Source organism: Lucilia sericata, unplaced genomic scaffold (genome assembly GCF_015586225.1).
Source record: "Lucilia sericata isolate MDLA Ls3-8-SP2 unplaced genomic scaffold, ASM1558622v1 Contig000429F_arrow, whole genome shotgun sequence".
Taxonomy (NCBI): Eukaryota; Metazoa; Arthropoda; class Insecta; order Diptera; family Calliphoridae; genus Lucilia; species Lucilia sericata.
In genome coordinates this window covers 171,593-196,261 of record NW_023994444.1, presented here as the reverse complement: position 1 = coordinate 196,261, position 24,669 = coordinate 171,593, and the positions used below count along the sequence as shown (strand labels likewise).

Below are 24,669 nucleotides of genomic sequence, written 5' to 3'. Positions count from 1 at the left end.
ATAACAAAAAAATATGTATTGAATATTATTTTTTCAAAAAATAATAATAAAAATAAAATCTCATAAATGCATATAATTTCTTATTTATTTAATAAATAATATTAAATGTCAACTAGTTGACATTTTTTGACTTTTAATTTGTTCTATGATTTATACACATTAAATGGTGAAAAAAATTGCAAACATGAATGAGAAATATATTGGTAAATATTAACACTTTAGGCATTTTTTTCTGGATAAAAAAAATTCAAATAAAAATATTACATGAAAAATATTATTTTAAAGGGAAAAAAGAAACAAATATTTAAAAATAAATTCCGAAAAAAAATAACAACTTACCTGGAAGGTGAGTATGGTGAATAATGTGGTGCATGCGCTGAGTGTGAATTACGCAATGGAAATTGTGGCATAACCAACGGCTGTGAACCGCTCATCTGACAGTGGGGACCATTGGGACCATTCATAGTACCGGGTATACTACCACCTGGTATACCGCCACCACCACCGCCACGATCATGACCACCATGACCGCCAATCGTATTATTACCCGTTGACATACTTTGTGGCATTTGTTGTTGGTGTTGTGGCATAGGACCCAATCTAGAATTAATGTAGTAAAAAAAAAAATTATTAATATTTTTTTGTTTGTTTTTTGGTTGAATGTATGTGTGTATTTACATTACAAATTTATTGTATTAATGTATGTTTAAACAATGTCGCGTCATATGCTGTTGAATTATGTATATTGACAATGTAAATGTTTTTCATTAATAAAAATTCCAATGATGTTGTATGTATGCTTGCTCTTTTTTTGTTGTTGTTGGATTACATTCATACACACACAAGTACTGTGATATGTAAATACTGTTAAACGGAAATTTTAAATTAAAAAACATAAATCAATAGTTACAAGTGGTAATACAGAATTACTCCCTCTTTGTCCCTCTTTGGTTGGCTGATTGTGGGGAGTTTATGTACACTTGGTGAAAAAATATGTTTGGTTACGGTTATAGCAATAATTATATAACTAATATCTTAAATTTGACAATATTTTAGTCACTGTAATCATCATTTTCGTTGTCCTAATCATGTTATGTTAAATATATCATTCAGATGTTATATTTTATTACAATAAACAAGTATGTGTTTGTTACGATTATATATTTGATTGTAACAAATATATAATTGTTTATTGCAATCATATATGTGATTGTGTGAGTCATTACAATGATTAATTTAACATGATAGTATTGCGTCAACTAAACCTTTGCTAAGACTATAGCTAAATTTGCTGTAATAACTGTTATAATCATATATATACATATGTGAATACAGTAGCCACTTGAAAGATGAATATAGTTGCGTCAACTAAAACTATGATTTGAGTGATCATACTAATGCAAAAATGTGCTTGTAATAACTATACAATACAGTATTTTTCCCTATGTATATTTGAAAAGTTAAATAATTTAAATGTATACAAAACAAAAAGTTTTTTTTACGATTTTTTGCTTAACAATCCCAATAAACATCGATTCAAACCTGTGAAAATTTTTGAAAATTTTCTTAACTAAATAATGTATTTTCCAAATTGTTTTCAAATTTTAAAGTTTAGCCTTTGAAATAAACATGATAATTTCAAAAAACGTTTAAAAAAATATAATGTATGATATTTATAAAATTTTCAAATTTTTGTTTTAATTGAACTTAGAAAAGTTTCTTTCAAAAAATAAATTATTTTAGAAAAATAAAAACATAACATTTTTTCTACAGCAAGGGAGCGAAAAAACGTTAAATATAGGAGAAATAATCGGAGATATAAAAGAAAAAAATGCTAAAATAAATGTATGAATATTTTATTTTCAGGTGATGTAAAAAAATATATGAATTTTGCAATATTTAGCATTATAATTAGGGTTTGAAATATGTATGAAAATAATAATAAAGAATACTTGAAATACGTTTGAAAATTTTTTTAGTTTCAAGCTTACCTCTAGCCTTTTTTTAAATTTGAAATACATTTGAAAAATACGTTTGATTTCTAACTGCCTTTTTGTTTGAGAAGGCCATAATTTTCCATTTGAAAACAAAAATTTTCAAATTTGTTTTCAAAGGCTATGTATGAAATTTGAATAGGTTTTCAAATACATATTTACATCATTTCAAAGGTTTTTGCTTATTGGGATGTGTTGGTGTTTTATTTTATTTCTTTATGTGTGTAAAATTTTATTTACTGTAACTGTAAAGTGCAAGTATTATCGACACAACAACATTTAACGGATATAAAGCCTAAAGGCATTTTTTTCTCTTCTCCCTCTCTCCTTTTGCAATAAAGCCAATGTTAAGTATTTTTACATATCGTTTTTTCGATTATTTATGAGTGTATTTTTTCTTACTTTTTTTGCTGGCATTGGATTTCCTGTGGGAAATTTATTAATGCATGACAATGTTTGTTAATAGCAAGTTAACAATATAAAAATTGAAATTATTGTTAATAAAATATTATATGACTGTAATGTGTATAAAGAGCAATAGCAACAAAAAAAAAATGTAATAAAATAAATGTGAGTAAAAAGCCTAAAAGTATACATTACTTAATGTTGTGCAGGAAAAAAACGACTTAATTTATGGCGGCTTTAAAAAATATGCTTTTATTTTAAATTAATAATAATGCCTACAACTATGCAACACTTTTTTGGTAATTAAACCGTTTTTTTTTTCTAAGAGAACACTGTTAAATTGTTTATATTTTTAATTTTAGACTTAAACATGACTGTCGATTTAGAACTTTTAAATTTTTTTAGACATTTCTGGCTATATCAACAATTTCCTTAACACCCCCTAAATATATGCTACTATTTTGCGAAAAATCTTTTAATTAAAGCTTTAAATTTACTATAAACAAGTTATAAAACCACGGAAACATTTATAACTTCCCTGCTACTGGTATGTGGTCCACGATACCAGGCAAAGCAATAACAATAATAGCAACAACAATAACCTCAAACTCCAGCTGACCAAGCAAATACCATTATAATATAAACTCATATATTTCCAAACACACACATTATACACAACAAAAGCAGCATAAGTATAAAAGAGTTGACACTAAACTACAGCTACATATTTGGCCAGAAAATTTTAATGTCCTTTTTGCAACAACTTTGTCTATATACTATATACAAGACTTTGGTATAAACTTTATGGTTGAACAACTTAATTTAAATTGCTTTAATCTATTTTTGTTGCTAATAAATCACCAGCACACACACACACATACACTGAAACTTATGCAAACATACTTAGAAATAATATAAGCTTAGTTTTAAACTATTCTAACAGTCATAATAACAACTGACTTCCCACTAAACTTCAAAATTTGTTATAAAATACCAACATAAACACACAGGCAAATAGCCGGACAGTGGCAGTTTTGTAATAGTCTTTGTTTGCCCTACGTGTGTTTAAACAAATACAAACATACTCTCAAAATATACATACATACATCCAAAAAAGGATTTTAACTAAGTATATTAGTGTTAGTTGTTAGTTATAGATTTGTGTTGGTACTTATTTATGTTAGACAAACACACAAATTTAAATTTATTTAAACATTTACTCACATAACCATAGAGCAAAACAAAAAATTCATAAAAATATGTATATAAAAATAACAACAATAATACTTTTTTATGTATGGCAGTCTAGCCTGTTTAAATTATGTGTTTGATTATACTATTACCCCCATTTTCTAGTGCATATTTTTAGGCATAACTATATATTTTCAAAACTATACGTTATAGCTTTAATATTTATGTGTATTGTTATAAATGTGTAAAATTTTCTCTATGATCGTTGTGTTAAAATAAATGAGTCTGGTTTGCTATTTATTTATAGTGAAAAAGTAAACTAAAATCAACTATATTTAAAATAAACACACTGTCATATTGTTTATTTAAAGGAAATGACTTTTGCTATGTGTGATGATAAGCTTTTTGAATGTTAAAAATAAATTTGATAGTTTATCGTTATTTTGTGTTTAAAAAATATGGTGCAAATTAAGTGGGCGAAAAAAAGAGTTAAGGGACTTGTCTAGAATTGGAAATTTAGGCATGAAAGCATATTTTAAGGCTAGAAAATATTTACTTTAAAATGTTGCATATTTTTGGGCTTAAAATGCTAAGCCTAACCTTATGCAATAACTTTTACGTAAAATATTTATTTGATTTTTCGTAATAAAAGTCTCTTAGTGAAAAGTATTGTAAAGCTTTTTATTATTTTTTTTTTTCTGGAAAAAAATCTGCGAAAATTGTACATTTAAAAGCTTTTTAGTTAAAATATTTTTTTAGTGAAAAAAGCCTTTTGCCAAAAATCATTATTTTGCCAAGCTTTGTTAATATTAGTAAAAAAAAAATTCAACACTTTCCGATGAAAATTTTTTAAAATTGGGCTTTTTTATATTAATATTTAATTAATATTTGTTTTAACCTTTACAGTCAAACTTTGCTGATTTTATCTTATAGTAAATCACATTTCTTGTTTATCAAATAACTAAATCTAGCCTAAAAGCATGCAATATTTTATACTGCATATTTCTGGGCTTTTACGTCTATAATCGAAAAATAAACAATAATATATTGCCTACTTTAAGGCTTATTTATTAATTATTAATTTTTCAGCCTTTTGCCGACAAACAAAACTTTTATTCATTATTTTTTATATGTCTACAACAAAAAGAAAGTCTAAAACTATTATCTTTCACCACAAATCACTTCAATAATAATAACCTTCTTTACAAATTAAAAACCTTCTTTTGAAGTCTTTTTATAAAACACTTTTAGATTTTTTTTAAGCCCAAAAGTATAGACTATTTTTAGACCTTTTTTTATTATTTGTATTCAACAAAAACCAATCGCTAATTTCTTTTTATTTTTGTATCTATTTCTCTGTATAAGCATTTGGCCTTATTTCAAGTTACTTTGATGTTTTATTGATTTTTTTTTCTTGCTAAAACACACAATCATACATTATAAATCTAAAATATATTATTGCCTAGTTTAAGGCTGTTTAATTAATTTGTGTCGTTATCTATTTATAAACTTTATATTATACACATAGACAAAGTAGGCTGTTGGTATGGCAGGAGGTTTAACCTTAAACCTTTTTCTGTATATAAACAGGGAAAAAAGGACAGGACATTCGTATCGTATATTAAAATATATTCACAAACCCATACTATAGCTGTAACAACCTACACGTGTTTGCCTTTAGGCCCATATCACATACATATTTAGTTTAAGCATTTAACATTCAATCACCAACTTACTACCCCTCTCTTACACAATTACATAAGAAAAGGGGAACTGTATCTAGTAAGAAAAAAAAATCACCACAAATTTTCACCAACATTTCAATTTGATAACAATTTTCCACGGTAAATATTTATAGACGATTACGTGTTTTTGTAAAAAGGAGTATTTATCTTAAGCAAAAACGCCAAAAAGCAGACCACAAAAAAAAGGAAAAATCAGAGACGTGGCTAAACTTTGGAAATTTACATAAAGTTAAAGGAATATTCTCCATATGGTTTTTATACCCCCTGGGGTTATTTTTGTAACATACGCTTTATAGATTTTAATTTAATATGTATATGTATGTGTATATACTATCATTCAATTTAGTTAGGCGTTAAGTTTAATGTGTGCGTTAGGTTTATTTTTCAAATATATTTTTTGTTTTATGTGTGTGTGTGTGTGGGTATATTGTTAGTAGTTTTGGTTTAGCTGTTTATTTTTTATTTGATTTGCTAAAAGTGCTAGCAAGTGTGTGTGTTTTCTGCACAAGTTTAGACAATGAAACCATATCATTTCATTTACTCAAGCCAAAATAATCAATTATTTACGCATATTTGATTTTGGCTTGTTGTTGTGTGTTAAACATACACCAACCATACGACTAACCGCTTTAGCGTGGGCCAGTAGCGTCCTCCTTTGATTTAAACCATAAAAACATATAAATACAAGTGCGTGTTTAATCACCGCAGTTATACACATACATACGTACGTTAAGCTAACATTGGCCAAAATCCCCTTAAGTAAATGAACATTAAAGTTAAAGTTATTGTTTGGTTTATTTTATTAATTTATTATTTCAGGTCTTGAGTTTTTTGTTCTGGTGTGTTGAATTTTTAAGATTTTCTCACATAAATTGATAAAAATTATGATTTATTTCCTAAAGTTATGCTATGGTTTTTAAAGAATTATTAACGCTTAAAAAACTATTGTGAAAGTTTGAAATGAAAATGGAGGGAAATGATTGTGAAATAGTTGCTTAAAAGAAGCTTTTGACCAAAAAACTTTTTTGCTATAAACTTTTTTTGAAAAAAAGCTTTTTTAAGAAATAAAAACAATGTTTTATGAAAATGGCTTTTTGGAGTAAAAAAGCTATCTTGAAGAGAAAGAAAAAGTGAAAGCTTTCTTTATGAAAAAAAAAACTTTATTTTTTAGTGAAAAGCTCTCTTTTTAAAAGCTCATTTTTGTGAAAAAAGTTTTTTTGAGTGAATGATGCTTTTTGTAGTGAAAAAAGCTTTATTTATGAAAAAGGTTTCTTTGTTGTGAAAAGCTTTTACATATAAAGAGAAAAAATATCTTTAATGGAAAACTTAATAAAAGTTTTTTGTGAAATAAGCTTTTTGGTGAAAAAAATAGCTTTTTAGTGATAAAAAGCTTTTTGATGAAAAAAGAGCTTTTTAGTGAAAAAAAGCTTTTTTCGTGAAAAAATAGCTTTTTAGTGAAAAAATAGCTTTTTAGTGAAAAAAAGCTTTTTGGTGAAAAAAAAGCTTTTTAGTGAAATGGCATTATTTACTGAAAAATTTCTGTTGATAAAATAATTCTCTGTTTATGAAAAAATTTTTGGATTAAAGTCGCCTTTTCGATTAAAAATCTCGAAAGATAATTAGAATATCAGTGCGAATCTTTTTTAATATTGATAAAATTTCACATATAATGAAAATTATGTACAAATTTCATAAACCCTTTAAACTAATATTGTCTTTAAACTCCTGAAATTGCAGGAAATACTTTTAAAGTTAAACTGCGTAGTTTTTTACATTTTTCCTAATAACTTGATTGTAAAACCCTTCACATGCTTCTATTAATCATTACAGTTGACATAATCTTTAAAGTTTCCAAGGGTGCTTAATTTGTAAACATAATATTTTATATATTATTTTCTTATAAAGTAAAAGGAAGGATTTTATTTCAAGATAATTGAGTACTTCAGTTACAGCTTTAAATTTTACAGTTGTCATAGTAAAATGGAAAAAAAATATTTCAACATTTTTCAATGCTAAATTAAGCATGATTGGATTTTCACATAAACAAATTATTTAATTCATACTAAATTGAATGAATTTTGATTTCAAGGAAATTTTTCTATAAATTAAGTAAACTTACAAATATGTAGTCCTAGGAATTCAAAACAACTTTATAAAAGCACTTGAACAATTTAATGTAAAAAACTAATTTAATAAACGTAAGTACACTTTAGTTAAACAAAAAGCTTTAATTTTTAACAAAAGCATGTTACATATCAGAGGCTTTATCAGTGGCCTCATAAACATATTTAAAAGCTTTAACTTGTATCCAAAGTTTAATTTATTCATTCATATTTTTTAATTATGAACTTTGCATCTTTTAAATCAATATTTTTTCATTTAAAAGGAAAAAAAACTTGTTATTGTAATATTATTAAAAATCTTTTATAATTTTACTGCCCTTTAAGGACCTTTAATAAAAGTATTGTATCTTAATAACAGTTCTTTTTATTAAATTTTTTATTATTATTAAAACATACATGTTTGTATATTTATACACTTTAAAAATATTTCAACCACTAACAAGTCTTTTTTTCTCTTTTTTTTTTTTTGCCATAAAAAACAGAGATACCAACAATAACGTCATCATTATTATCATTATTTTTTTAATATTTGCAAGTGTGTCTATGTGTGCATAATTTGTAATGTTCTGTAAAGTGGAAAAATGTGCAAAAATCTTTTATGAAAAAAGGAAAAAAAGAACAATTTCATTTTCTATATGATTTTTCTTTTTTGTAATTTTCATACATTTGATAATGCTTACACTTGTACATATTGTTTGTTTGTTGGGAAATTGTCGGTTGATTTTTTTTCTTTTAACTTGCATTAATGGTAATATACCGAAAAAAACATACATAAATGTGTATTAGTGGTGTACCGTTTTAAGTAATAATAATGTAATAATGAAATATTTTTTCTTGGTCTTATTAAATAAACACTAAGTAAAATTTTTTGTACACAAATGGCCCGAAGAACCATCATGATTTATTGCAGAATTTGTTTAATATCCATTGAAACAAGAACTGAACTAGAACTGAATTAGAACTGAATTAGAACTGAATTAGAACTGGACTAGAACTGAACTAGAACTGAACTAGAACAGAACTAGAACTGGACTAGAACTGAACTAGAACTGAACTAGAACTGAACTAGAACTGAACTAGAACTGAACTAGAACTGAACTAGAACTGAACTAGAAGAACTGAACTAGAACTGAACTTGAACTAGAACTGAACTTGAACTAGAACTGAACTTGAACTAGAACTGAACTAGAACTGAACTAGAACTGAACTAGAACTGAACTAGAACTGAACTAGAACTGAACTAGAACTGAACTAGAACAGAACTAGAACAGAACTAGAACTGAACTAGAACTGAACTAGAACAGAACTAGAACTGAACTAGAACAGAACTAGAACTGAACTAGAACTGAACTAGAACTGAACTAGAACTGAACTAGAACTGAACTAGAACTGAACTAGAACTGAACTAGAACTGAACTAGAACTGAACTAGAACTGAACTAGAACTGAACTAGAACTGAACTAGAACTGAACTAGAACTGAACTAGAACTGAACTAGAACTGAACTAGAACTGAACTAGAACTGAACTAGAACTGAACTAGAACTGAACTAGAACTGAACTAGAACTGAACTAGAACTGAACTAGAACTGAACTAGAACTAGAACTGAACTAGAACTGAACTAGAACTGAACTAGAACTGAACTAGAACTGAACTAGAACTGAACTAGAACTGAACTAGAACTGAACTAGAACTGAACTAGAACTGAACTAGAACTGAACTAGAACTGAACTAGAACTGAACTAGAACTGAACTAGAACTGAACTAGAACTGAACTAGAACTGAACTAGAACTGAACTAGAACTGAACTAGAACTGAACTAGAACTGAACTAGAACTGAACTAGAACTGAACTAGAACTGAACTAGAACTGAACTAGAACTGAACTAAACTGAACTAGAACTGAACTAGAACTGAACTAGAACTGAACTAGAACTGAACTAGAACTGAACTAGAACTGAACTAGAACTGAACTAGAACTGAACTAGAACTGAACTAGAACTGAACTAGAACTTGAACTAGAACTGAACTAGAACTGAACTAGAACTGAACTAGAACTGAACTAGAACTGAACTAGAACTGAACTAGAACTGAACTAGAACTGAACTAGAACTGAACTAGAACTGAACTAGAACTGAACTAGAACTGAACTAGAACTAGAACTGAACTAGAACTGAACTATAACTGAGCTAGATCTAAACTAGAACTGAACTATAACTGAACTGTTGTTTATTATTAAACGTTTCTTAGTTAAACGTTTTTTTTTTTGTTCCCTCTTAATATTTTTATATATGATATATTCATTTTTAGCATAAAAATTAAATTATATTAAGTATATAGCAGAAATAAAGGCCGCAAAAGGAAATTCATATATTTACAAAAAAAAAAAAAAAATATGATACTTATGATGCCAACTTCAAATGTTCTTTAGTAGTTTTTATATTCTGTGCTTTTTGCTCCCTCTATATGTATATGTTTCTATTTAGTCTGCTAATAGGACGTTAGTCTGGTTGGTTGGTTGGCTCGCTGGCTTGGCTGTCAGCCTGTTTGTTAAAATATTTATGCTGTTTGTACTTCGTTTGCTATTTGAATTGGTCTGGCTTTAGCTACATATTATCTTTTATGTATGCTAATGTTATAGTTACAAAAAAATAAAGATATAAGTGAATTGAAAATTGGCGGATTTTTGCAACTTCAAATAAATTTGTTTTATGTTTTTCTTTTTGCTGTGTTTTTTTTCTTCTTCTTTGTCTCGTTATACTTTAATGTTATTATTTTTCTTATTCTCCGTTTAATCAGCAAATATGATAATTATAAGAAATTATACATTAGAGGAAAAAAAAGAGGGCATCCAATTTAAGAAGGCATTTACGTTTGTTGTATAAAATATAATGATAGCATAAATTAGGGAGTTGTTAGTGGGTATTAGCATACTTTAAGGAGTAATAATGAAGAATTTGTAGAGTATTAAGAGTAGTTTATTAATAATTATTATAATTACTAGTAAGAAGTAATGATTTCTTTGAGGATTTGAGATGAATAGATATTAAGGAGTTTAAGTAAAATAAATTTATTAAAGCTTTTAAGATATTTCCTATATTATATGACATAAAAAACATTTAAAGTTTGTTTAAAGTTATTTTAAGTATTACTCATTAAATAAAAATTTCTCACTTCTGTTTGTCCTTTAACAAAAATTGCTTCGAAACTCCACAACACACACACAACTTCAAACTCCTCAATTCCATTTTGCGCAAACTGACAAATTTAAATATTTAACATACTCATTATAAATAACTTCCTAAATAAATAAAAAGAGGAAAAGGAACCAAATATAAAACACACACCCATAACCAACAAACCAGACATACAGATAAAATGCCAAAAAAAAAAAGATATATAATAAAAAGCCCTAATGAAAAATACCAATATGATAAACGCTACTTTAGATAGACATAGAGCAAAAAAGCAAAGGCAAACAAATATACACTCAAACCTAAAATTTTTAACTACAACCGTTTTAAAAATATTTCTAACTACCACCAACAAACACCAAATGTGTAAATACGTAGTTGTTATTGTTGTTTTTTGGGTTTGCAAAAAAACAACACATAGAAGATACATATAAATATAGAAATCTTGTTTGTGTGTGTGTGTGTTTTTGGAAATGAAAACAAAACATTAAAAATCCTTGATAGGTATTTAGCACACACAAACCCATACTCACACATACATACAAACATATAGAACAGCCAAGCAAAAAATATATATAAATTTTAAATGCTTTGATCATTTACGCCATAAATACACTGATATACAACTACCTAACTACCAACCACTCTTTAAATAATAACCCAGTAAACATTTTAGCATCAAATTGAAAAAAACATATAAATTTAAAAACTTCTAATTAACGTTTTGCAAATTCTTAACAATTAGATTAAATTGTAAAAAAAATATGAATATTTTATCTCTATTGTTTACTGGGTTATCCTTTATGCCTTTAACACTAAATTTTCCCTATATATTTAAACCATTTCGTTCATTTTTTTTATTATTATAAAACATAATTCTTGGTTTGCTCCCTGAGGGTGTTATTAGTCACAATTCGACGGTAGTATTATAATAACCAGCAGCAGACATTTAAAATACTGTTTGCAAAAAAAAAATGATTGAATATAAAGAAGTTAAGCAAACATTTTTGAAAATATTCAAGCGTAAAACTGCCACATGTGTGCGTGTGTGCCAGAGAGGCAAAGTATTTACCAGGATTTTGCTTTTTAAAGATAAAATTGCATTTGAAAATTGAAGAAATAATTTGCTTGCTGAAATATTTTGCTGGAGCAGAAAGAAGTAAATTGAAGAAATTTTTATAATTCTAGGGGAAAAGGAAAGGGAGAGAGAAAAAGGGAATGTTAAAGGATAGTCACAGTTTAATGGGAATGAAATCCATATAAATGAAGTAAAGTGCAATTTGCATTACCTATAAGTAGTTTGGTAATGCCTGATTAATTATCAAACATAAATAGCTTGTTCATAGGTATTAAGATTGTCCAATTCACAAGCGATATGCTATCATTGTGAATTGATAAAATCTATGTGAATTGAAAAAACGTATCAGAGTATTTTCGATAAAACAAAATTTTGGAAATTTTCTAATTTTTAAAATTTTCTAATTTCTTCTGAACAAATATTTAAGTGAGATTTTTATTTATTGTGTCTTTAATAATTGTCGTTTTGCAAACTGTGATAAGCCTAAATGTTTTATATTCTAACGTTTTTTTTTTTTTGTCACATTTCTGTTGCCATTTTCCTGTGATTATTTCTGTTGTTTAGGCCCCCGAGGTTTGTTTTCTGTAAATCTTTTCGAGCATATTTTAATTTGTTAAATCATATTAAATTGTACTTTTTCTTTGAAAATGATAAGGGTTGTCAGTTAAGGCGCTCATTTTGATTTTTTTTTTCCAAACATTAACTTCGAAAGATTTGAAAATAATGACACTGAATAAAAAACAGATCAAGTCTTAGATTAAAAGGCAATTATTTTTATTTACCTAAGGAGATTTTTAATATGATAAAAAAAAGAGCAAAAACAGAAGAAATTTATGAAAAAATAAGTTAGGTTTTGTCCGATCCTCTGAAACCCCACAGCTATAATGTGCATTGACTTTCAAATATAGAAGCTAAGTGTTAGAACATACCGATTTTTACAAAATTGGGAAGAATTCTTAAAGAGACTATCAAACGGACAGCATATATTGAAAACAGGAAGTAGAATAGCATATAGTGGGGATGGTACCGTTAAAATTAGATATTAACGAAGATATTAACCAAGATTAGCATAAGATTTTGAAAAGTAATTACAAGAAAGTTTTTCTGAACAGATTAATGTGGGTATGGAACCATTATTGATAGGAGTTGCAAACATAAACAAAGCTTATGGAATAAAAACTAAAGGCTTCTTATGGACCAGGCTTGGCGGGTAATGACTACATTTTCAATTACAATTACATTTGAAGTAATTTTAATTGAATTCTTTATAATTGTAATTTTTGTTTTACCAATTACAATTACTTATAATTCTAATTGGCAAAACTTCAATTACAAGTAATTGTAAATGGTTACATTACAAGTAATTGTAATTGGTTATTTACGCACTACAAGTAATTGTAATTTGTTTTTGCTCAATTACACATTACAAGTAATTGTAATTGATCATGTATTGAATTACTTGTTGTAATCATTTGCTCAATTACACATTACAATAATTGTAATTGACCATGTAATGAATTACTTTGTGTAATCATTACCCTCCATTACAATTATGGACTGATCCTAATAGAATGTAAAAGATCTTTCAAGGACGGACATTGATAAATTTTTATAGAAGTAAGTATACAGTAAGGTGGATATGGAACCATTATTTATTAGAAGTTACAAACAATATAAACAACGCTAAAGGAATACAAATTAAAGGGTTCTAATGGACTGATCCTAATGGTATGGAAAAAGTTCTTTCAAGAACAGACAGACGGACATTGATAAAGAATGTAGGATGTGATTCAGAGCAAATTATTTCTGATTGTAAAATGAGAACTATATAGAACGATTTTTAAGTAGCATTACTTTGTATTTTATATACATACGTACGACAACACAATGTTGATAACGCAACGTTGTCAACATTGCAACAATTTGTTGTCTAAATCTATATTTTATACACACCCGTTGTCTAAATGTTAACAAACGTGGTAAGCTCACTATTGGCAACGGATTGTTTGTCAATAGTGAACTTACCACGTTTGTTAACATATAGACAACTGATGTGTATAAAATTTAGATTTCGACAACGAATTGTTGCAATGTTGTCAACATTACATAGTGCCGTCGTACGTATTTCTATACTTTGACTACGGATATTGTTGAATAATTATAAACAGTTTGGTGTCAATTTGGTACCAGGCGTGTATATTTTTTTTTCCTATAGTGAAATCTTTTAAGAAAATCGACTACCTTTATCTTACTATTATGGCAAATTTGTACAATTATTTATTATTGCAATAATTATTTGCCCTCAGACAAGGCGCCACTTTACATTTATTTTAAAAAATTTTTTACTTTTTTTTTTTTGGAAACTTTAGAAAGTTTTTATAGAATTATCAACTAAATGCATAAATTTTAAATTAACTTAAAGCGTATCTGGAAAAATAAACATTGTCTTAAACGCTCTAAAGCCGTTTAAAGTAAATATCCGCAATTAGTTAAAGAAATTGAAACGAAATACCCAAAAAAAAAAAACATTTTATTAAGAGCTTATGTAATATGATTACAAGAAAATAATTTTATGGTTTTTATTTAAAAACTTTCCACAACACAACACAAAATCTTTAATAATTTCTAATATTAATGTTTATAACATGTAATAACAATTACCTTTTGAACATTTATGTTAAGCACATAAACATAAATATTAAAACAAACAAATAGAAAACAAAAACAATTATGTTAAACAATTATTATTTCCTTTAAAACATAAACACCTGTTTTATAGTGTTAACACTTACAGCTTAACAACATGTTAAGAATGGAGTCATAAAAACTATTAAAATTATTATAGAAAACTTCCTTTAAATATTGAAAATTTACTTTAGTTATTAACCGCTTAGAGGTACTAACAACCTCAATAATAAATTAAAAAAAAATATGTATAAACTGTGATTTGTTTGTTAGTTAATTAATAGTTGTGTTTTGTTGCTAACGTTCAAAGGCAATTTCATATAAATTTAAAATTTATAAACGTTAGGAGTTAACGTGTAAAATTATACAAGTTAATTTTAACGTTGATAAAAGTGCTACCAATTCAAAAATAAAAATACAAATATTAATGTGTTTATGTCAAACAATAAAAAAATATTTTAAAATAAAATTTAAATCAAAGAAAATTACCAAATAAAAAAACCTTTTCAAGAAATTGTAAATAATTTCAAGATTTAGCAGATTTCTTCTGTGGAGTGATGCCAAGTCAGGTAATGTTCGTTTTGTTGCTAACTTTAAGCGTTAACACTCATTGATAGCAACAAAACACAACTTATGTTGAAAAATTGTGTTTTATTAAATTTATATGTTTTAATATCAAGTGTCAGTTGGTTAATAAATGTTTGACAGTAATTATGCATAAATTATTAAGAAATGTTTCAAAAATTTTGTTTAATTTATTTAAAAAAAATTCAAGTTGTGTTTAATGCAAATCACGTTGTTATCGTGTGATAAATTTGTACGAAGAAACAAGAGTTTGTATCGTTTTAGTTAGACACCCTGCGGATGTTATAATAAATATGATATTTGATATGTAATGGGAATATTAAAAATGTAAACCCATAAACAACATGTCAAAGATGATTTTATTAATGTTATTTTGAAGAAAAAAAATGTCTTGTTTGTGAATCTATAAAAATTTAAATATCTTATTTATAGCCAGTTTACACTACACTTTTATGATACACAAATTTGAAATAGAATCCAATTTTTGTTAGAAAATTTTCAAAAGAATATAAAGAGTATCATTTGCATATCATTCTCTCTCTTTTAATGTTAAAGTTACACTCTTATAATTACTTATCCCAAAATTTTGAGTGTTAAAATTGGATCATGTAATTGATTCACTTAACATTATGCCATAATTAATTAGATCTGTCAAAATATTTTATCAAAATAGAATAATTCAGTCTATACTCTAGACTGTAGACTAAATTATAACAGAATTACAGACAAAATACCATTTAACATTGAGAGGAGCTTCAACAGAAACATTGTCCGTCTCTCTGTTATTTGTTAAAAGTATCATTAGATCGGGGTTGTTTGAATTCTCCAAACCATGGAAAAAACTCTACAAAATGTTACATGGAGATCTCTTTATATTGTCATATGGATTAAAAATTTTTCTTTTCTTAAATTTTTACTTAAACAGATTTAGCTTAGAGTTTCAATTGTTTGTTGTTTCTTAAGCTGGGTTATGGTCAAGAAATACTTGAGAATATTTAAAAAGATCTTACAGGTAGAATTAGTTTTAAAGCAGCAGACATTAGGCATTTTAGCAATTGTTCTTAAATCTCACTACCTGTTAAAGAAAAGTCAAAGGCAGGATTTACATTTTTCTAAGTGGCGTCAATTTGCGGTACTTTATTTGACAGAAAAGAAAAGATAAGATCTAAAAGCAAATTGTATATGTCAAAGCTGTATAAATAATGATAAAAAATTTTAGAAAACTTGACCATTCGATGGTCACACTTTGTAAATAACACTTATTTTATTATGATAACCTAAGTGCTTTAAAACAATCTAATAATTATAAACAAAGTAAGGCATACACTACTCAACCACCTCTAAGTAAAGCAGAAGGTATACAGTTAGAAAACTTCGCCTTTTATATATCGATGATTACACTTTATAAATACTTAACACTCATTTGATAATGATAACTTAAGTGTTTTAAAACAATCTTAAAATTATGAACAAAGTAAGGCATACACTACTCTACTAACTCTAAGTAAAGTAGAAGGTATACAGTATTAAAAAAAAAACAATATTTATTATTATTGACACTTCTGGGGTAAGTTTCTTTTTTTGCAGGGGAGGTTTCAACTTGTTATTATTATTATTATTGCCTTGACCAATATGAAGAGTATCATTTATTATTTATTTAATTTAAAGCATAACAAAAGACAAAAACAAATTTAGGTAATTTTGCACAAAAAAATAAAATCTACCCTCTTTTTTCACTATTTGGGACAGATGTTTAACAGGTTTGCCACACTAAATCACTATAAAATATAATTGTCTATGACAAAAGGTTATAGAAAATTGGAAAATTTTATATTTTTTTAGGTGAGTTTCCTAATAAACATTCCCAGTATTAAGGGCAATAGGTTTATAAAACTACACGACAAAGATATAAAATTTTTATAAATAAAAATCGATTTTTTAAACGATTTTCTAGAATTTTGTTTTACTAAATAAATACACTAATCTACATCTCTTTCTTGTTTAAAAAAATTAATTTCATTAAAAACAATTAAAAAAATTATTTTGAATTTGAAAATGATGATTTGCTATTAAGAGCTTATATGAAGCATCAAGTCAAAATTACCAACTTTCAAAAACATAAAAAATATTATAAATATATTGCCCCGTTTTCTATTAATCAGCTTTTGGTTTCAAGGAGTTGTTTGATATATAAGAAGGAAGGTCATGTCCGTATGTCCTTCTGTCTTTTTGTCCATCAGTCTGTCTGTTGAAGTTTCGATACAATCCAGAAAAGAGAACCTATAGGATATTCATTTGTCTCAGAGTATTCTCTAATAATCAGAGTTATTTGGTATTGAAATTAAGCTAAATAGTTCTTAGAAAATTTTTAAGTAAAATGTCCGTCTGTCTGTAGGTCCGTCTGTCTGCCCCATAAAAGAGCACTTATGTTGTAATTAATTTTCTCAAAATATTCTCTGATGATAAAAGTTATTTGGTATTGAAATTGAGTTAAATAGTTTCCAGAAAATTTTTAAGTAAAACTCTTGTCCGTCTGTCTGTAGGTCCGTCGGTATGTGTATTAAATTTTCTTAAAATATTATCTGACTATAAAAGTTATTTGGTATTGAAATTTGACTGAATAGTTTCCAGAAAATTTTTAAGAGAAAGTCTTGTCCGTCTGTCTGTAGGTCCGTCTATCTGCCTATTAAAGGTTTGATAGAATCCAGAAAAGAGAACTTATGGCGTAATAAATTTTCTCAAAATATTCTTCTGATAATCAAAGTTATTTGGTATTGAAATTGAGCTAAATAGTATTCAGAAAATTTCTAAGTAAAAGTCATATCCATCCGTCTGTCTGTAGGTCCGTCTGTCTGTAGGTTCGTCTGTCTGTAGGTCCGTCTGTCTGCCTATAGAATGTTCGATAGAATCCAGGAAAGAGAACTTACGTCATAAACAATTTTCTCAAAATATTCTCTGATGATCATAGTTATTTGGTATTCAAATTTAACTAATAGTTTTTTAAGTTAAATATCTGTCTTTCCTTCATACAAAAAGGAAGCAAAATGCAATACTTTTCAAACAATATTCCCTTATAGATTGATATTTACAGGTTGATACGTAGATAACAGTCTTTAAATCAAATAACAGCTCAAAAATAATTGTCTTAAACTAGTGTGGAAATAAAAGGAATTAAAAAGAGATCAAGTCTCCTATGACGAACTTTTGTTTAAGTCATTGCTTTTGAATTTCTATTTCAAGTTCCCAAAATTTTTTAAATGTCTGTCCTTCCTTCATACAAAAAGAAGCAAAATGCGATACTTTTCAAACAATATTCCTTTATAGATTGATATTTACAGGTTGATACCCAAATAACAAATTTTAAATCAAATTACAGCTCAAACATAATTGTCTTTAACTAGTGTGTGAAATAATGAAAAGGAATTAAAAAGAGACTCTTATGACCAACTTTTGTTTAAGTCATTGCTTTTGAATTTTTATTTCAGCACTTGTATAAAGTAAATTTATAAAGTTTTCTGATAAATTAAAAGTTTCGTTTCCAAACCTTTTATTTCGTGGCGGTAAAGCTGGTTGCAATGTTGAAAACATTCTATCGGAGTAATCCATAGTTATACGAAAAAGTAATCCAAATTTTTATAGGGTAATCCAAGTAAAAGTTAAATGTTTCTTAAAACAATTGTTAGCACTTAGAAAACAGCGTCTACATTTTTTATTCAAATCATGTTAAATTAACACATTTTTTCTTGATTTTATAACAATATTTCAAAAGTAATGACTAGGTGGTAATCCAAGTAGAAGCCAATACTTTTAATTGTAGTTTAACTTTTAAAAAGGTATTTTTTTGACGCAAAACAATTACATTTCATTTTAAACACTGCAATTCATTGTGATAGTTTCACTTTAACATTTTAATTATTTTTATTAGGTATTTTAAATTTTTGAGATTTTTTGTGATTTTTTATTTCAATATTGTTTTAACTTATTAATAGTTTTGATGTATTTTTATAAATTTAACTATTTCAGCTTTTAATCCAAAAGTGATAAAAGGGTAAATTTTTAGAGATATTGTTTACACATTTTATTAGAAACACTCGATTTTTTTTAAATGATTTTATATTCAATTTTTATAAACTATTTTTATTTGTTAACTCCACTTTTGTACTTTTTTAACTAAATATTTTTAATTGCTTTATTTCAATATTTCTCTATGATTTTTATATCAATATTACTTCAACCTGTTATTATCATTTCATTCTTCAACAAAAAAAAAAAAACTCTTCAAAATCTCAACTATCAAAAACTGTTGAGTTGTTTTGTTCAATCTTTAAGATAGATTTCTTTCAAAACATCAAAAAACACACCCGAACTCTCGCGCCCGTAACGCCTCAAAAGAAAGGCGCTTCTTTTCGAACGGAAAAAACAAACACGAAACGAACAAAAATACCGTAATTATAGCGTATATACTCGAGACAACCGTACTTACAAACGTTTTAACCAATACTACCGAACACTGCTGCTGCAGCAATTTTTTCTTTGTATCGCTACACAAATGTTTCATATAGTTTCAGATAAATTTACTTTATTTTTCCATCCACAAGATACAAAACAAGAGCAAGCGGAGTATATTTAGGCGTAAAGTACTCTTTTGTTATTTATTTTATTTTCATTTCTTTGGCAGCTGTTTTATTATTATATAAAAAAGTACGCACATGCAGGAGAGGTTGCAAGAGAACGGGAGAGTTAGAGTAAGGGGAGAGAGAGAGAGTGGAGAGAAAAGGAAACGAAGGGAGAGGAAAGTGCGTGTGTATCCTTTTGTGTTTTTGAGCCTTGCACACGTTTATTATGATTATTTAATATAAGTGTATGTTGTACTTGTGTAAAATAGGGATGAAAATTACGAAATTAGTACCATGAGCTAAACGGGAAAGTACTAATGAGTAAAATAATAAATTACATTTTTTTCATAATTAAACAAAAAATACTTTATAAGTTAAATTAGACTAATTGACAACTAGCAAATAAATTACAATAAAACAAAAAGTACCTTTTTCTAAAAAAGGTACTTTTTGGTATGTTAATGCAAATTAAAATAATAACTAACAATTTTGGTTAATTAAATATGTAAAAATAATTGTAAGCATACAAATTTATAAAAAGTACTTTTAGCATATAAAAAAGTACTTAATTTTAGGCTAAAGCTTGTAACATACGTAGTGGCAATAAAACTTTTGAAAAAGTTCTTTTGCCATCCCCTTTTGTCTTTCAATAAAAGTGTGAGTTCTTTTATAATTTTCTGTTCTTATTCACTCAATGATCAACAGTTCGTTTTTTTCTTTTGAAGATTTTTATCTTTTTAAAAATCTTTTCAACACAAAAAAAGAAATAATCTTTTTCTTGTTTTTTTTCTTCTTCTTTCATACACTCGTAATACAATCTAATTTCTTTTTTATGATTCGACAAGTATGTAGGAAAAACTTGGATGCGTTTTTTGTGTGTAGCATGAACAAAAAAAAAAAACAGTTCATTCATCTGTGAAATCTTTTACGGGTAATAGTCGATGTATGCTCATGTTCATTCATAAAACATGTACCAGAAAAAGTGATGCATATGGTTGGGCAAGAATTGCAAAAAAAATAATTATATAAAACATGCGGTTGAAAGCAAAACCAACAAAATTTTATTTTAGTTTTATATAAAAAAAAATTGAGATTGTTATCTTTTTACCTGCATAAATTTGTTATAAGTTTTTTAACGGGGAGTTTTCAAAGAAGTTAGTTTAAAGTTTATTTTGAAAGAAAACCAGCATGGTAGAGACGATTTTTTTTGGATTGTAAAGAATTCGGAAATTTTATTTGTCATCATGTTGTAAAGTGTAATAATTTTAATGAAATATTCTTTCAAGCTACAAGTCAATAACACTTTATCAACGTTGTTATACCCTACATCACTTTAGTGTGGAGGAAATTATGCGTTTCTGCTGATGTTTGTAACACCCAAAAATACTGGTCCTACATCCATCTTAAAGTATGCATACCAATCGGCTCAGAATCACTTTCTGTGTCGATTTACCTACTTATGTCCATACGTCTGTCTGTCTCTCTGTATGTCCTTCTGTGTGTCCACGTAAACCTTGTGCTCACTCTACAGTTCGCAATTTTTAAGATAATTTGATGCACATACTCTTCGTTTGACGTAAGGACTAAGCCTATGGCAAACGGTTAAAATCGGTTCACTATTTCGTAGAGCCACCGTAGCCTCCTGTCCTACCTGTTCTAAAGTTTTAAAATTGTTTATTGGAGTTTTCTTTCGTTTTTTCATAAAACTTGTTAAGTAATATTAATTTCATTATTTATTAGTATCGAAATCTAATTCCACATACAGTTAGCTTTCCAAAAGTGTGTAATAGTTAAAAATCAAGTAAAAATTGTAAAAGTTATTAAGCATTCCCTCGACCATTCTGTTGGCTTCAATGTTTATTAAACTATTTTTAAATTTTGTGGAAAAAGTGTTAAAACAATATTCGTGTTCTAATATGAAGATAATATGTATAATCATAACCTACATACAATTAGCTTTCCAAAAATATATAAAAGTGAAAAATCGGACAATAGATTCTTCAGTTATTCCCTAGTCTAGTACTTATTGCTAGACAAGTCAAAAACCTTCAAAGACAAACCATTTAAAATTTTCATAGACTCCTAAAAGTATACCTTCATTTTTAGATTAACCTTCTCCTAGTAGCATTACTTTGTTAAAAAAGTTTTCTAATAAAAATTTTGCAAAATTGATAGACTTAATTTAACTAAAAAGAATTATTTTTTAGTATAAAACTCCAAAATTTTTAAAGTCATTTGATATTAAATATTTAAAAAAGATTTCAAATAACAAACAACAAACTAACAAACATATGTCTAATATCATTCTCATTTTAAACAATGCCTGGTGCTTTGTCCCTTCAGTTTTGCAATTGAAAAGGGTAAATTTGTCGTTAATTTCTTTTAAAGACATTTGTCAGTTGCTATCATTTCTATACATTTTTTGCAAAGCCTTTAGGCTTAAAGGGTTAAATGTTATTTTGCAAATAAGTATACAAATAAAAAGAAAATTCTACCCTTTATAAAAATTTAATGTATTAATGTCAATTGTCATTGATAACATATTTTTAGAAGATTTACTTCATATGTTTGTTATGCCTCAGTTTTTTTTGTTCGAAGGACAATTGAATTTATTTATAGAAATTAATTTGTATTTTCTTTTAAATGGGAATTAAAGGAATTTTGTGTTTGGGGTAACAAGGGTTAAGGTTTTGTAAAAAAAAAATGCAGATAAATATGGGTCATATGTTAAATAGTTATAGATTTTCTTTAAAAAAGGGAAAATAAAAAATAAGTTTAGTTTATTAATATAGTTAAGCCAAAGTGGTTAACTTTGCTTTTATAGATTTTATTTTTAATAAGTTTTGTTAAAATTAGATATTTTTCTTGAAATTGACATGTAATTATAAATTTTACTCATATTTCGAGTTAAGCTATTTGCTTAATTGAGCCATTTAAAAAAACTTTAAATTTCTTAAATAAAGCTTTTCAGAACTTGTCAAAGTTATTGAAACTTGTGTTTAGCTAATATTCAATTTTCACTATCAAGAACATATTACTAATAACTCATGGCCTTGAATTTCATTTTCTAGTAAACAGTACAAGTTATTTATAAAAGCTGGCTGATGATGATGATTTTTTCAATTAATCTATAAGAAGAATAAACTTTTGTTTAACAAGAATCACAATGACTGCCCAAAAAAGGAATTGCTAGAAAAGAAATCTATAGAATATTTTCGAAATAAAAAAAGAATGCTTATGAAATACAATAAAATTGTTTTATAAGCTTGATAAAAAAATTTACATACATATTGTTCAATCTTAGTATAAAGGGAATTTTTAAAGTAAGAATGAGAGAGACAGAGAAGCAAAGACATTTACTTTACTGTAAAATTTGGTGTTTTTAGACACCGATATTTATTTCAATATAAATTGAAATTAAATCTATAGAATGGTTGGTTGGTGGATAAACTGAGGGTATGTATTTTGGTTGGGTGCTAGTGGGTAAATAATTGTTTGAATTTCAAGCAAAAATTAACCCATGTCAGAGGTTAGTAGATAAATAATAATAATTCCCTGGACAAATGAAAAAAATCATAGCTTTTTGGAGATTCTTCGAAGTTATAAAGGAGGAAAGTGAAGACGAAAGTACAGACTTTGTTAATTTAGGAAGAAGATATGATATGAAGAATTTTAAGAAAAAGAGTTTACGAATTGTACAGGACCTAGCTGAAAGGTCCTGTGTCAGCGATCAGACGGAAGGATGCATGGTTATGATATATCAAATGGTTTGAGAAAGAATCATTATAAGATACTAAAACAATAAAAGCTTTAAAGAAAACATTGATGGAAAAAAGTTTATTTAACACAAAAGCAAAAAAGCTTAAAAAAATAGTTTTTTAACCATATGCTTTTTTAAAGAAAATATTTTTTCACTAACAATGAGTTTTCCAAATGAAAAACAAAATCAACACAAAAATAGCTTCCTTCGCCAAACCTTTGTTTTAAGTAAAAAAGCTTTTCCAACCAAAGCTTTTCCAACAAAAAATCTTTAATTTTTCTCAAAAAAGTTTCCACAAAAAAGCTTCTTCATGAAGAAAAGCTTTTTCAACAAAAAAGTATTAGTCACAAAAAAAACTTTTTTCATAAAAAGAGTTTTTCAAAAATATTTTTAACAAAAAGCTAATTTTACAAAATTTTTTTTATCAAAAAGCTTTTTCAAACAAAAAGCCATTCATCACCAAAAAAGGTTTTTCCAACAAAAACATGTTTCTTCAGGAGGTAAAGCTTTTTCCACCAAAAAATTTTTTCACAAAATGCCAAATTTCTTTCATCAACAAAAAAAGCTTTTTTTCACAAAAACTGTTTTCACCAAGCTTCTAAGACAAAACAAAATGTTTTTTACTAAAAGCTAATTTTACGAATTTTTTTATTATAAAGCAAAAAGCTTTTTTAACAAATAATCTTTCATCGTAAAAAAAAATTCACAAAAAAGTTTCTTCACGAAGAAAAGCTTTTTCCACAAAAAAGCATTAGTCACAAAAAAACTTTTTTCATAAAAAGAGCTTTTCAAAATTTGTTTTAACAAGAAGCTAATTTTACAAAACAATTTGTTATCATAAAGCTTTTTCAAACAAAAAGCCATTCATCACCAAAAAAGTTTTTTCCAACAAAAACATGTTTCTTCCGGAAGAAAAGCTTTTTCCACAAAAAACATTGGTCAACAAAACTTTTGTTTTTTAACAAAAAGCTTATTTTACAAAAAAGTTTTTTCACAAAATGCCAAAATTTCTTTCATCAAAAAAAAACTTTTTTTACAAAAACTGTTTTTCATCAAGCTTTTTTTTACTAAAAGCTAATTTTAAATGTTTTTTCATTTCGAATGGAAAATTCAAAAAGTGAATCAATGAATCAATGATGAGCTTTATCTTCGTTATGATATCCTAGATGGGTTAAAAGCTTTTGTTTTTTATTAGTCTTATTGTTAATGCCGAACAACAATAACAACAAAATACAATACACAATATGTACAGAGAAAAACATGTAAATAGTACGTACATAGCCAATGTATTGACC

General features: G+C 26.7%; 1 protein-coding gene across 1 annotated transcript in view; it reads right to left on the bottom strand.

Moving 5' to 3' along the window:
- LOC119604773 (teneurin-a) overlaps positions 1–24,669 on the bottom strand; it is a gene marked incomplete at its 3' end in the record, with an annotated part of 327,052 nt that overhangs the window by 142,928 nt on the left and 159,455 nt on the right. Inside the window, exon 3 of the mRNA XM_037957607.1 lies at positions 340–600. Coding sequence (XP_037813535.1) covers positions 340–600 — 261 coding nt within the window. The remainder of the gene's footprint in view (positions 1–339; positions 601–24,669) is intronic.